Source organism: Puntigrus tetrazona, chromosome 15 (assembly GCF_018831695.1).
Source record: "Puntigrus tetrazona isolate hp1 chromosome 15, ASM1883169v1, whole genome shotgun sequence".
NCBI classification, from domain to species: Eukaryota; Metazoa; Chordata; class Actinopteri; order Cypriniformes; family Cyprinidae; genus Puntigrus; species Puntigrus tetrazona.
In genome coordinates, this window is record NC_056713.1 from 23,149,563 (window position 1) to 23,162,062 (window position 12,500).

At 37.9% G+C, this 12,500-nt stretch overlaps 1 protein-coding gene across 3 annotated transcripts in view; it reads right to left on the reverse strand.

Moving 5' to 3' along the window:
- The window catches only part of LOC122358998 (cytoplasmic dynein 2 heavy chain 1), an 81,715-nt gene that overhangs the window by 25,772 nt on the left and 43,443 nt on the right, over positions 1–12,500 (reverse strand). For 2 of the 3 annotated variants that reach the window (XM_043259045.1, XM_043259044.1), the window contains exons 60-76: positions 11,259–11,380; positions 11,092–11,178; positions 10,213–10,339; positions 9,851–9,992; positions 9,005–9,114; positions 7,854–7,952; positions 6,532–6,655; positions 4,244–4,407; positions 4,039–4,158; positions 3,824–3,958; positions 3,577–3,720; positions 3,368–3,457; positions 2,201–2,266; positions 1,952–2,002; positions 1,789–1,866; positions 823–954; positions 676–748 (exon numbers count right to left, since the gene is read on the reverse strand). In XM_043259045.1, coding sequence (XP_043114980.1) covers positions 676–748; positions 823–954; positions 1,789–1,866; positions 1,952–2,002; positions 2,201–2,266; positions 3,368–3,457; positions 3,577–3,720; positions 3,824–3,958; positions 4,039–4,158; positions 4,244–4,407; positions 6,532–6,655; positions 7,854–7,952; positions 9,005–9,114; positions 9,851–9,992; positions 10,213–10,339; positions 11,092–11,178; positions 11,259–11,380 — 1,864 coding nt within the window. The remainder of the gene's footprint in view (positions 1–675; positions 749–822; positions 955–1,788; positions 1,867–1,951; positions 2,003–2,200; positions 2,267–3,367; positions 3,458–3,576; positions 3,721–3,823; positions 3,959–4,038; positions 4,159–4,243; positions 4,408–6,531; positions 6,656–7,853; positions 7,953–9,004; positions 9,115–9,850; positions 9,993–10,212; positions 10,340–11,091; positions 11,179–11,258; positions 11,381–12,500) is intronic. The other variant, XM_043259046.1, reaches the window with a different exon arrangement.

Genomic DNA, 12,500 nt, shown 5'->3' on the forward strand with positions numbered 1-12,500 from the left:
TACATAAAAACTATCTATCCATCCAACCTTTCACCCATCTATCTATCCATCTATCTCTCTATCATCCATCCATCCATCTATCTATCCACTGTAATAAAACTACTCTACTCTAAACCTTATTCTATCTATCCATCCAGCAATCCATCAATCTGTCCAGAGAACTATTCATCCATCCATCTACTGTAATAAACCGGCTCTATGTGTTTGCGTTCTCTTGTTTTGTTGTATTAGGGCTCGTTGTGTGTGTGTGTGTGTGTGTGTTGCAGGTAAAGGAGATGAATGTTGTGTTTGCTCAGGTTTTAATTGTGTCTCATTGCAAGTGGCCCTAGAGAGCATCAATCAGCACTAATTGTGTGTGTGTGGTTTCACACTTGACTGATTTGAAAGTTATAATAAGCTGATGACTAAACCTAAATCAATATCCCTGTATCGACCACACACACACACACACACACACACACACACACACACACACACACACACACACACACACAGAGCTGTGCGTGAGGTATTTATAATATATCTGAAGGTTGAGTTCATTCTGTGAATCATAATTAAGCTCCAGAGAAAAGCTCGACACAAACTGATGACAAAGAGAGAGGTTGTCAGATACATTATACATGTCTGACTCTGAGCTGTGTGTGTGTGTGTGTGTGTCTCTATCTCTGAACTTACCCAAAGCCTGAGATGCGAAAGCTGCCATGGCACTCTGCAAGCGATCCGGCCGTAAAGCCTGAACCACCAGCACCTGAGAGAGAGACCGAAACGCAGTCAGCGCTCTGGAGCCTTCTGATTGGTGCAGGCTGTTGATTGACAGCTCACCTGCTGAAAGAGGGAGATCTTCTTGGCAACGGGAGGCGGGATTTCCTGTTCGCAGCAGGAACTGCGCGAGAACGTGAGCCACAGGTCCGAGTCGTTCAGACAGAGAGACTGATACAGCACTGGAAATGTGCTCTAGAGAGACAGACATGATGAACAGAACCAGACAAACTCAGAGAAAGCAATGCTAATAGTCATTTACATTTACACCTTTGGCGGACGATTTCATCCAAAGTGACCTGCACTGCATTCAAGGTACATTTTATAAGGAATTCCTTTCTAATTGTGTTGCTAGAGTCATGCTCTATTCTTTGAGCTGTAGGAAAGCCCTGATTTAACTAGATACAGTCTGAAATCCATTTGATTTTTATGATAAATTCTAGTGTTTCTGCTCTTTTGTAGATTCTTGATTTTATTTTAATGCTTAAATAGTCAAAAATAGTCAATTGAAAAAAATAATTATAATTTAAATTAAACTATGTTTTTCAATATTACTAAATATTTCGTAGTATTCAAATTTTTTATGTTTTTTTTATATTCCTGGTTTCCATTTTTTCTGGAATATAAGCGTTAAATTAAAGGCAGTTATCAAAAAGCTTTTGTTTTTTAACTATATAACGTAAATTACAAATGATATTATTTATTTATATTTCAATAATGTTATTATTAAAACGTATAATCTTTTAAAATGTGACCAAATGGAAATTGAACGATTCCTGTTTTTCTTTAAGTAAAATTACAAAACAATAAAATAGAATTTAAAGAATTTAATCTAATAAAAAATGTTTTATTATTATTATTATTATTATTATTATTATTATTATAACTACTAGATTAAAAAGTACATGTTTCTTCGCAATAGTAATATAATTCTGTCAAACCAAACTTGAAAATGCTGGTGAAGTGACTCTCTAATAATTCTTTTGGATTTATTCGTCAAGTCCACATTTTATTCCGTCACCAAATTACCTTGAGCAGGGCCACGGCCATCAGCCTCTCCTGATCCATCCAAGATGGAAACTGTTCTCGCAGAGACTTCTGGGAGTCCTGAAGAAACACAGAGAGAGTTTCTACAACTAAAGAGGAGACATGCCTGTTACTTAAATTGAGGGAAGCGTAAAGACATTCACACCGTCTTGCGAAGCATGTCTCCGACGACCAGGCCGGTGAACACGTCCCATTCCTGCGTGAGACACAAACAAACATGAGCCATTCGCTTTTATTGCGCTTTCCTGGCAGGACTAATAACAGCACATTTGTCTTGTCGGAGCCGCTGCGGTAGCTGCAGATGACCCGAAATAGAAACGTCATCATTCATTCAGGATCGGTTATGAGAGTTTAGGACGCGCGCGCGCACACACACACACACACACACACTTACGTTCTCCTGGAAGAGTTCTGGGTTCATCCCCTTCACGAAGTGCAGAGCAAACATCAACCGGTCCGCCTGCGAACAGACGCACACTTGGACATTTTAGCGCCGGCAACACAGATCACGGGTTCGACTCCCAGGGAACGCACGGACGGAGAAAAGGCGTAGCTTGAGCGCAACGCAAATGCAAGCGTCTGCCAAACGCATAAGTGAACGAGCGCTGGAGGCTCCAGGGAAAAATTGGGCTCTTAACACGCAAAACAACAGCTCAATCTGGCTAGACCGACACAAAACAAAACTAGATCACCGTCGCTAGAATCAATGACGCTCTCTCAGTGGACTTCATCTATGTTGTGCGGCATCGACTCAAACTTCAAATAAGCCGATTTACAAATATCGTCTGAATCAACTTCCTGCCGTGCATTTTATTCATTCCGTTTTTCAGATACATTTTTTATATTGAAGTAAAGTCTGTTATATAAGAGCCAGCTCTCGGTGGCATAAATACATTGAATTAAATATGGACTTTTTACTTTGGATTGTGAGACTTTGACTATGTCTATTCACATTTACCATTTCGCTGCAAGACAAAAAAAGCAGGATTGGTTGAATAACACAGGGATAATGATTAATGATGACATTAGCATCCAAAGCATCAGCTAGCAATCGGAGCAACGCTAAAAACGTTCCTATTTTTAATGGATACATTTATTATTTATTTTATTTATATTTAATTTTAATATTAGTTTACTATGCATTTGTCATTTACAAAAATGTTTATTATATGTTTTTTTATTATAGTAAAGTTTTTATTATATTATTATAATTTTACTGCAAATTTTAGTCAAATCCATACATTTTATTTAATTAATTATTGCAACTATATTTTAAGTTTTTTTAATTTTCTAATTATTATAATATTTTTTAACTGATAAAAATAAAAACTGTACTAAAAATGTAACAAAATAAAAAAAAATTAAATAAAATAATGCAATAAAATGTGCCTTTTTCTGGAGGTGTGTGAACGAATCACTTGTTCATTACAAAAACTGTGTGGGTTTTAAGTGGGTGGAGTCATTGCTATGGGAGCATAACGAGGGCTCTGATTGGTGCTGGGGTTTTATCTGGGCAGGGTCATCTCTAACGGAATATAATGAGGGATTCAACGCGTGTTACCTTAAAAAGTGAGCGGCAGATATACTCGTACACCATGTTCTTCAGACGGCTCTCCAGAGTGGAAATCCTCACATCGGTGCTCTCACTTTCCTGCGCCCCACACACACACACACACACACACACACACACACACACACACACACACACACAGAGTTAACTTCGCTAGTTCATTATTTTGTCAGGCCGTGATGAGTGTGTGTCCCCGTCACCTGTTCGGTCTGCAGCGCCCTGTGAAAGAGTCGCAGGAAAGAGGCCAGACTGAATCTGTACATGTTATTAATCTTGGACAGATCCGTGATGACGAAGTACATCTTGCTGGCGGTCTCGGCTAGCGGCAGGTACGCGTCTCTTTCCTGCAGAGACACACACAGAGACCGACGTTACACTGGAGCCCCCTGCCGTTTCATTCGTTCCTGCTAACATCATCTTCGTAATCGCGCTCTTTCCCGGCATCACCTGGTCGAGTGACGTCTGCAGGCGGTGCGATTCAGTCAGCGACTGCTGGATGAGAGCACTGCTGGCTTTGGTCTGGTTCAGAGACTCAATCAGCTCCTTATTCTCCAGGATGTTCCCTTGAGCGGTCGCTAACGTCTTTACACACACACACAAAACACACAGTTTGTTGGGTTTACGGAGAAAAACATCCAGTAAAAGGGCATGCTGGGATGTACCTCCAGCAGTGACTCCTCCAGCAGAGCGAGCTGAATCTTCTTCTCCTCTTCCTGTTGCAGGAGTTTGGTTTTTTCGCTCTCCAGCTCTGGTTTCTCCTGCTGGATGGTCAACGCTAGCAGCTAAACACACACATGTGCCATAACGATGAGCTTTATGGAGTCAGAGCAGTGGGGTTGTGATAGGTGTGTGTGTGTGTGTGTGTACCTGTCCTCGTAGTCCTGCTCTAGTGGTGGTGAAGTTCACCTCTGTGATGACTGACTTAGCATCAGGTGGGATGAAGGGACTGGGGTTACGGGTTGCCAGAAACAGACGGAAATCCTCGTTATAGTCAATGACTTTGTCTCCGATCTGCACCACATAACGCGGCCCTGCCACACACACACACACACACACACACACACACACACACACACACACACACAGCAAAATGAACAGAAATCAAATCCCAGCCAATTAGAACACTGTCGTTCAAAGGTTTGGAGTCAGTATGATTTTTTTCATTTATTATTATTTTAATGCTCTTATTCAGCAACAAATTGATAAAAGGCGACAATAAATATGTTACAAAACATTTCTATTAAAATAACATTTTAATAAAATGATCAGAATAATACCTTTGAAAAGTTTGGGGACAGTTTTTTTTTGTAAAACAATTGTATTTAGCAAGTATGCATTAAATTGATGAGAGTAAGTGAGAGACATTTATATATATATAATATATATAAATCTTAAAATTATATATATATATATATATATATATATATATATATATATATATATATATATATATATATAATCTTAATTTGGCTGTAGGATTGAATAATGAGTTGAGGAGTTGTAAACTGTTAATAAAAATAACAGTTTAAATAGCAATTAATTTATCATTTATCAAATAAAGTTGAGTGCACCGCATTGTGGGATTCTGGAGTGTTTTAACAAAAAAATAAAACAATTAAAAATGATGATAACTACCTGAAAAGTTCTAAATGAAATGAAGCATAAATATTTGATGAAAAGTTTCTAAACTGGCTTTAAGCTGAAGTACTAAAAACTAAAAATGACTCAAATAAAAACTAAAAATATCAAAATGAAAGCAAACTATTAAAACGTACTACAACAGTACATGAACACTGACTCAAACCTGAACCCCTCGCACTCAGCACAGTATGCGGTGTGTACTGCAGAAAACAGCCCAGATTGGTGTGGAAACCCGGCTTGTATAAGAGGAGGATTTGTGATTTGTGGGGTTGCCAGATTGGATGCTACAGAACACAACACTGTGTGTGTGTGTGTGTGTGTGTGTGTGTGTGTGCGCGCGCGCTGTCTCTTCTGTACGTCTGCAATGCAGCAGTCTGTACGCACACACTTTAATTTCCCTCTCTCTCTTTCTCTCCTCATCCAAGCGCTGAAAAGCTCTTGGTTTATCTTCCTCCCGCCGGTCCCTGATAGACTGAGCCATATCTGCTCCACACACACACACACACACACACACACACACACACACACAGCAGCATATGGAGGAGGCTTCAGAAATACCCACAGGTCTTATTTCTTACACACAGCTGGGACAGGAGGATAAACACACTACAGGCTCAGTGTGTGTGTGTGTGTTTCCTAAAGGAGCATCTAACTCTGCGTTCTGATTGACACAGCACCTTTCCAGCGTCCATTCATTCTCAGTTCTCGCTGAAACCAATCACAACCAATCAGAACAAAAACAACCAATTAAAAACCTGGGGTCAGGACGATGCGTTGTAAGAAATGGATGCTTGTCTTTAGCAAGGATGCATTCATTAAATCAATGACAATCAATAAATGGTGTTCTTTTGAACTTCCTATTCATCAAAGAATCCCTGAAAAGAAAATGAAAAATACTGCTATTAATCAGAAATGTTTCTTCAGCGGTAAATCAGTATATTATTATGATTTCCGAAGGGTCATGTGACGCTGAAGACTGGAGTAATGAAGCTGAAAATACACAAATAGAGTTATTTTGAACTGTAATGATATTTTGCGATGTTTCCTGTATTTTTGGGCCGTTCTGTCAGTTTTAGTTCCTGTATTGTTTGACTGAAGTGTATTTAAATAACCCAGTAACCCATCAGCAGTGACTGAAAAGCATTTCTGTAAAAACCTCAGCCGATCCGAAGGAGCTCGAACCGATCGAAAGAGTGACGGAGACAAAAAAAAATAAATATGAGCTACGTAAACAAAACTGACTTCATTTTTACGCGTGAAAATCTGTGCTGAAATTCTCCAAACGAGGCTAAAGAAAAGAAAAGAAATTCACTAGTCAGCATCTGAAAAGGATCAAAACGTTTGAGCGAAGTTGTCCCAAAACCGAAAAAATGCGTTCTCGTCTTACAATTTTTTCGGTCCGCTTCAAATGTTGGCATTTTAATAGCTGCTTTAATATCAGTAAATTACACCTGCGTCGCAAATCAAAAGAAGCGGTGCGGTGCCGAATGCTGAGTGTTGTGTGTTGTGCTCACCCTGAGCGATGAGGTCTCGCCGCAGCAGAGGGTACAGCACCGGTTCAACTCCATCCATCTCCTGGATGATCAAAGTCTTACCGAAGCGCACCGCTAGCTCCAACACCGTCATGAAGTTAGCGTCCTGAGAGAGAATATCACATGCGCTCAGTTAAACATGTACGTGGATGATGTGCACGGACTCATTACAGTGGAAACTAGAAGTGCGTGTTATTTTGGGTGGGGTTGGGTTTTTACCATGAAACGCAAAAAACTGTGTATGTTTATATGTAAAAAAAAATCGAATCTGCTATCGTTTGTTTTTTTTAGGACATTTAATTGGCATTAATAGGACCGTGTCGTAGCATCTCTATTAAAAATCATAACAAGCGACTTTGGAAAGTGTAGTTCTTTTAAATATGAAGGGGCCAAACAGCAGATGAATGATTTTCTCCAAATTTCAATGCAATTATATTATATATATATTAGTCAGAAACTGAGTTGCTGTTTTTGTCTCTTCCGAGGAAGATTTATTATTATAATTTAGGTCAGATTTTTTTAATGTCCATCTCGTTTTGTTATTGACCTTTTTTCAATTTTAAAGATGTTTTCTCTGGACTGTTTGACGGCTCCAAAGAAAATATAAGAAAATATTACTGAATTCATTTGTGTTCTTTATTAAAGATGATCTAGATCAGTATAACCATCCGAAGTTCTGTTAAAATCTAAGTATTCAAATCTCTATATTCAAAAAAACAAGGTTACTATAGTTATACCATAGTAGAGGCAAATTAAATATAAAGTTGATATATTAACCATAGTTACTGCTGTATATTAACTACTGTATATTCATTTCCTTGAGATTTGTATGTGTGTACGCTTTCTTTATTTCTTTGTTTTGTTGTTTTTATAACTGTACCTTAAACCTTTGTGTTACTGTGAAAAAAAAAGAAATCTTTTGCGATACGCGCTCCATAGACCCGATCTGAATCAAATGATTCATGAAGAGATCTGAAGTTCTGATCTCCAACGAATGATTTTCGAAAAACGCACAAAATTCGCGAAATGATTCGCGAACCTGCTCCGAAGTCCCGCTCTAAATCAAAGGATTTGCTACACGCCAAGTTTTGATTTAAATCGCATGATTTCTGCGCTTCAAACTCCCGATCTGAATCAAAAGATTCGCTATACGCAACCGGTCTGGAGCATTTCATTTTGCGGCACAATGCTTCAGCTGATTCAGTCACCGTGTGCTTTTTAAAATCATTCCAAGCAATGTCAAAATTCGATCTGAGCTGGTTTTTGCTCGAACCGAACGATCGGAGTCGTGAATGCGATTTCACCTGTTGGTTTATGACCTCCAGACGATTCGCTTTCAGATGAATTCGCAGCCACTCCGTCGCCCGAGAGGACGGATCGATCAAGAACGGACAAGAAGCGCTCTAGAACAAAGAAGAGTAATCATCATCTATAAAAGCAGATTAGAAAGCCGTCAGGAACACGTCTAGAACACATTCAACCCAAACAAGGAGAGAATGGCTGTCACAGAAATAATGTCAGAATTCATTAACTCTAGAAATAGGCTTCTCTTTCTTTATGCAAAATGTCATTTGTTATGTGCAGACGTGTTACTGACAGCTTTCGTCAGACGATTTCCTGCATGGGCTCTTTCGCTTCGCTCGTTCTCTTAGCAACATCACCGTGGGTCGCCATAGAAACCAGACTACTTAAGAACGCTAATTATAAACTTCTCACACACACACACACACACACACGTCAAAGGGTTCAGTCGGTTCAGAAGAGATCATACATCACAAAAATGTGCTATTTAGACGTAAACAAGAGGAAATGTTTCAAAAACAATCTCTTGGTTAATAAGACATCCACGCCAACAGATTTATTTCAAGGCCTGTTCACACAACGAAACTCTGCTTTAAGTCCGTCTTTTCCATCGTTGATTTGAGTTTTTGCTATTTATTGAGTGTAAAGTGTAGTTTGTTCCCTTTCTCCGTTCCTCAGCGGAGCAATGATCTTCACAAGCCCCCGAAACATCTCGCATCTTCTGAGGAGCCTTTATTTCTTCAGCTCTCAATCAGCATCGCATTGCATTTCGATCTCATCTAACTGAGACATCATTGGAGAGACAGAGTGACCAGTGATGTTTAGATAATTTTATACACTGTGTGCAATACTGTCTATATTTCAAGCATCAAAATACTGCATGTCTTTTGATGTGAACAGGCCTCTGGGGTTTTGGGTGGTTAAAGGTGAGTTAGGACTGGTTGATAGTATAGAACAATACAGGAAGTGAACACTTCTAAGTAAACATCCATGTGTGTAACCTTACCCATGACCTGATTTCATTAATCTGATGTCAGCATGAGGACAGACAGATGAATGAGTGAAGGCTGAGCATTATGGGAACACAGATGTGTGTGTGTGTGTGTGTGTGTGTGTGTGTGTGTGTGTGTGTGTGTGTGTGTGTGTGTGTTACCTGCAGGATGACCAGAGCATTCTCCATCGACAGGTCATCAGACGGCAACCCTTCGCTCTTCCAGATCAGCTGCTCGCTCTCAGAACACAGGAAGTGACGCAGATCGAACTCTGCCAATCAGAAGAAGAGTTCAAACGGTGTTAAAACGCACTCAAATGTACTACGCTGTGTTTACTGATTCATATGCTCCTGTCCACTGACAGTGATGTTATTGTCAACTAAAACTAAAATTAAAATGATTACGATAGCCTTTTTGGCAACTGAAACAAAGATTAAATCAAATAAATATTAGTATAATAATAATTTAATTCATAATTAATATTAATAAATTAAAACAAACTCATAAGTTTACATTAATTCAGTGATTACGGTTAACTAAAGAATATAAAATATAAAAATCTAAATAGTAAAAATGTAAATGAAGATTAAATAAAAATCTAAATAGTAGATGAAAATGTATTTTTTCGGAAATAAAACAGGTTACATTTTTAAAGTTAATAATAATAAAGATTAACATTTAATAGATTCACTAAATTATAATTAAAAATCAATTATAATAAAAACACAAAAATCATAACAATGTTACTAAACGTCTAAAAATAGTTAACAATTAAATATACTATAATAGAAAAAAGTATATATATATATATGATTGGTATACTAACAGAATAGAAAAAATGTCTGTGTGTATGTTAAAGCTGTTTAATGTTGAGAGTTAGTAACTACTAGTTACTGAAAACACTGATATCTTTGAATTGCCTAACGTGCCAGCTTCTGACCAATGCTGTGAGTACGGAGGCAGTGTGTGTGTGTGTGTGTGTGTGTGTGTGTGTATATGTGTGTTACTCTGCAGTCCGGAGCTGCTCATCCAGTTGTCGAGGCTGCTGCGTCGCTGGTCTTCAGGAGCCGCAGGCAGATATGTGATGAAAGCAGCAGATAGTTGAGCTCTCTTAGGAAGAGTGTCCAGCTCCTCACGGATCTCATCCACCTACACACACACACACACACACACACACACACACGTCTAATTAGAAACCACCCACACACAGCAGACACTTGTGCTCTAAAGTGAATCTTTGGCGGCATGATTGTGTGTATGCCTTCAGACGTAAGAGCATGAGATTTAATTACAGCAGGAAGCAGATGGAGGGAGAGATACATACACAGCGACAGTAACCAAACCCTCACACACACACACACACACACACCTGTGCGGTCCAGCGTGTGTGTTCTCCGTCCAGCTGCTGCAGGAGTTTCTCGGCTGCGCTGATGGTCTCTTGTGCTCTGCTCACCTCAGACTCTAGTTTGGCCGCTTCAGTCGTACGACACTGAAACCTGGGCGAGACATCACACACACGCACACACACACACACACACACGCACACACACACGCACACACCTAGTGATTTGCCTATCTAATAAGGCATGTTAAGCATACAAGTATCACATGCATCAATTGTGTTATTATTGTAAATGAATTTTAATTAAATAAACATTAACATGAAATAAAATAAATATTAACCAAAATAAAATCTTATTTTATTCAGTGGCCAAGGCTATATTTCACAAGTAAAATAATTAAAACGAAATAAACCAGGCTTACATTAAAATGCAATAAAAAACCAAAAACAAATATATATATATATATATATATATATATATATATATATATATATATATATATATATATATATATATATATATATATACATATTTAAAAACAATAATAAAAAATAAATTACTAAATTTGTAACTAAAATTAAAACTGCAAAATGAAAACATAAAAGTAAAATCGAATTCAAAATATTATAATAGAATAACAATGATTCTGAAATAACACTGCAATACACTTCAGCAATTTCATTAAAATCTTCCACCAAAATGAATACATTTGGTATGAATAAGTAATAAAAATAAATCTAAAATTGATAATTGTTAAAAAAAAAAAAAAAAAAAAAGCTTTAATTTTAGTAATATAAATGGATAATTTTGTATGCATCAAAATACCTTTCAAATACTACAATGCTTAAACTATATATATTTTTTTTCCTTTAGCAAACTTCATCAGAATCGGTTGCGAGTCTTACTTCTCCTTCAGCTCCAGAACTTTCTCTCCCACAGAGTTCAGCTCTTTCTCCAGCCTGTTCTTGCGGTTCTCTGTCTTCCTCAGGTTTCTGGAATAAAAGCAGAGAGCATGTGAGACAGAAGAATCCCTCTGAAATGTGAGCAGAGGTTAGCTGAAGTGTGTGCTGACTCCATGAGGCCGGCCTGCTCCGTCTCCAGCGGCTGGATCCTCTCCAGAACGTGTGAGTACTGGACGTTAGCCTTCACCCAGGCAGCCAGAGGAGCAGCGGCTGCACTCGCACGCTTGGCGTTCTGCAACACAGCAGTGATGTTAGATTACAGAGAGGAAAACTCTCAGTGATGTGCAGCTTAAGTGTTACATGGATTGGCCTGAATATCATTTTATTTTCAGTTCATTCGGGAACTGCTGACCTTTTAACCTTCTGTCTACAGATGAAAAATAGCCTTTTTGGCTAATTGTGGCACATTTTACAGTTAGGTTAATTAATATGTATTGTCCCTGTAAACATATAAACTAAAATAAAACATGTCTGGGTTAAAGGGATAGTTCACATATTTTCACCTTTAAATTGATCCAAACCTGTATGAGGTTATTTTTTGGCACAGATGGTGAGATAGATAGATAGATAGATAGATAGATAGATAGATAGATAGATAGATAGATAGATAGATAGATAGATAGATAGATAGATGAAAGGGATAGATAGACAGAGAGACAGAGATAGATAGATAGATAGATAGATAGATAGATAGATAGATAGATAGATAGATAGATAGACAGACAGACAGACAGACAGACAGAGATAGATAGATAGATAGATAGATAGACAGATAGATAGATGAAAGGAGGGATAGATAGATAGATAGATAGATAGATAGATAGATAGATAGATAGATAGATAGATAGATAGATAGATAGATAGATAGATAGATAGACAGACAGACAGATAGATAGATAGATAGATAGATAGATAGATAGATAGATAGATAGATAGATAGATAGATGAAAGGAGGGATAGACAGACAGACAGACAGAGATAGATAGATAGATAGATAGATAGATAGATAGATAGATAGATAGATGAAAGGAGGGATAGACAGACAGACAGACAGAGAGAGATAGATAGATAGATAGATAGATAGATAGATAGATAGATAGATAGATAGACAGACAGACAGAGATAGATAGATAGATAGATAGATAGATAGATAGATAGATAGATAGATGAAAGGAGGGATAGACAGACAGACAGACAGAGATAGATAGATAGATAGATAGATGAAAGGAGGGATAGACAGACAGACAGACAGAGATAGATAGATAGATAGATAGATAGATAGATAGATAGATAGATGAAAGGAGGGATAGACAGACAGACAGACAGACAGAGATAGATAGATAGATAGATAG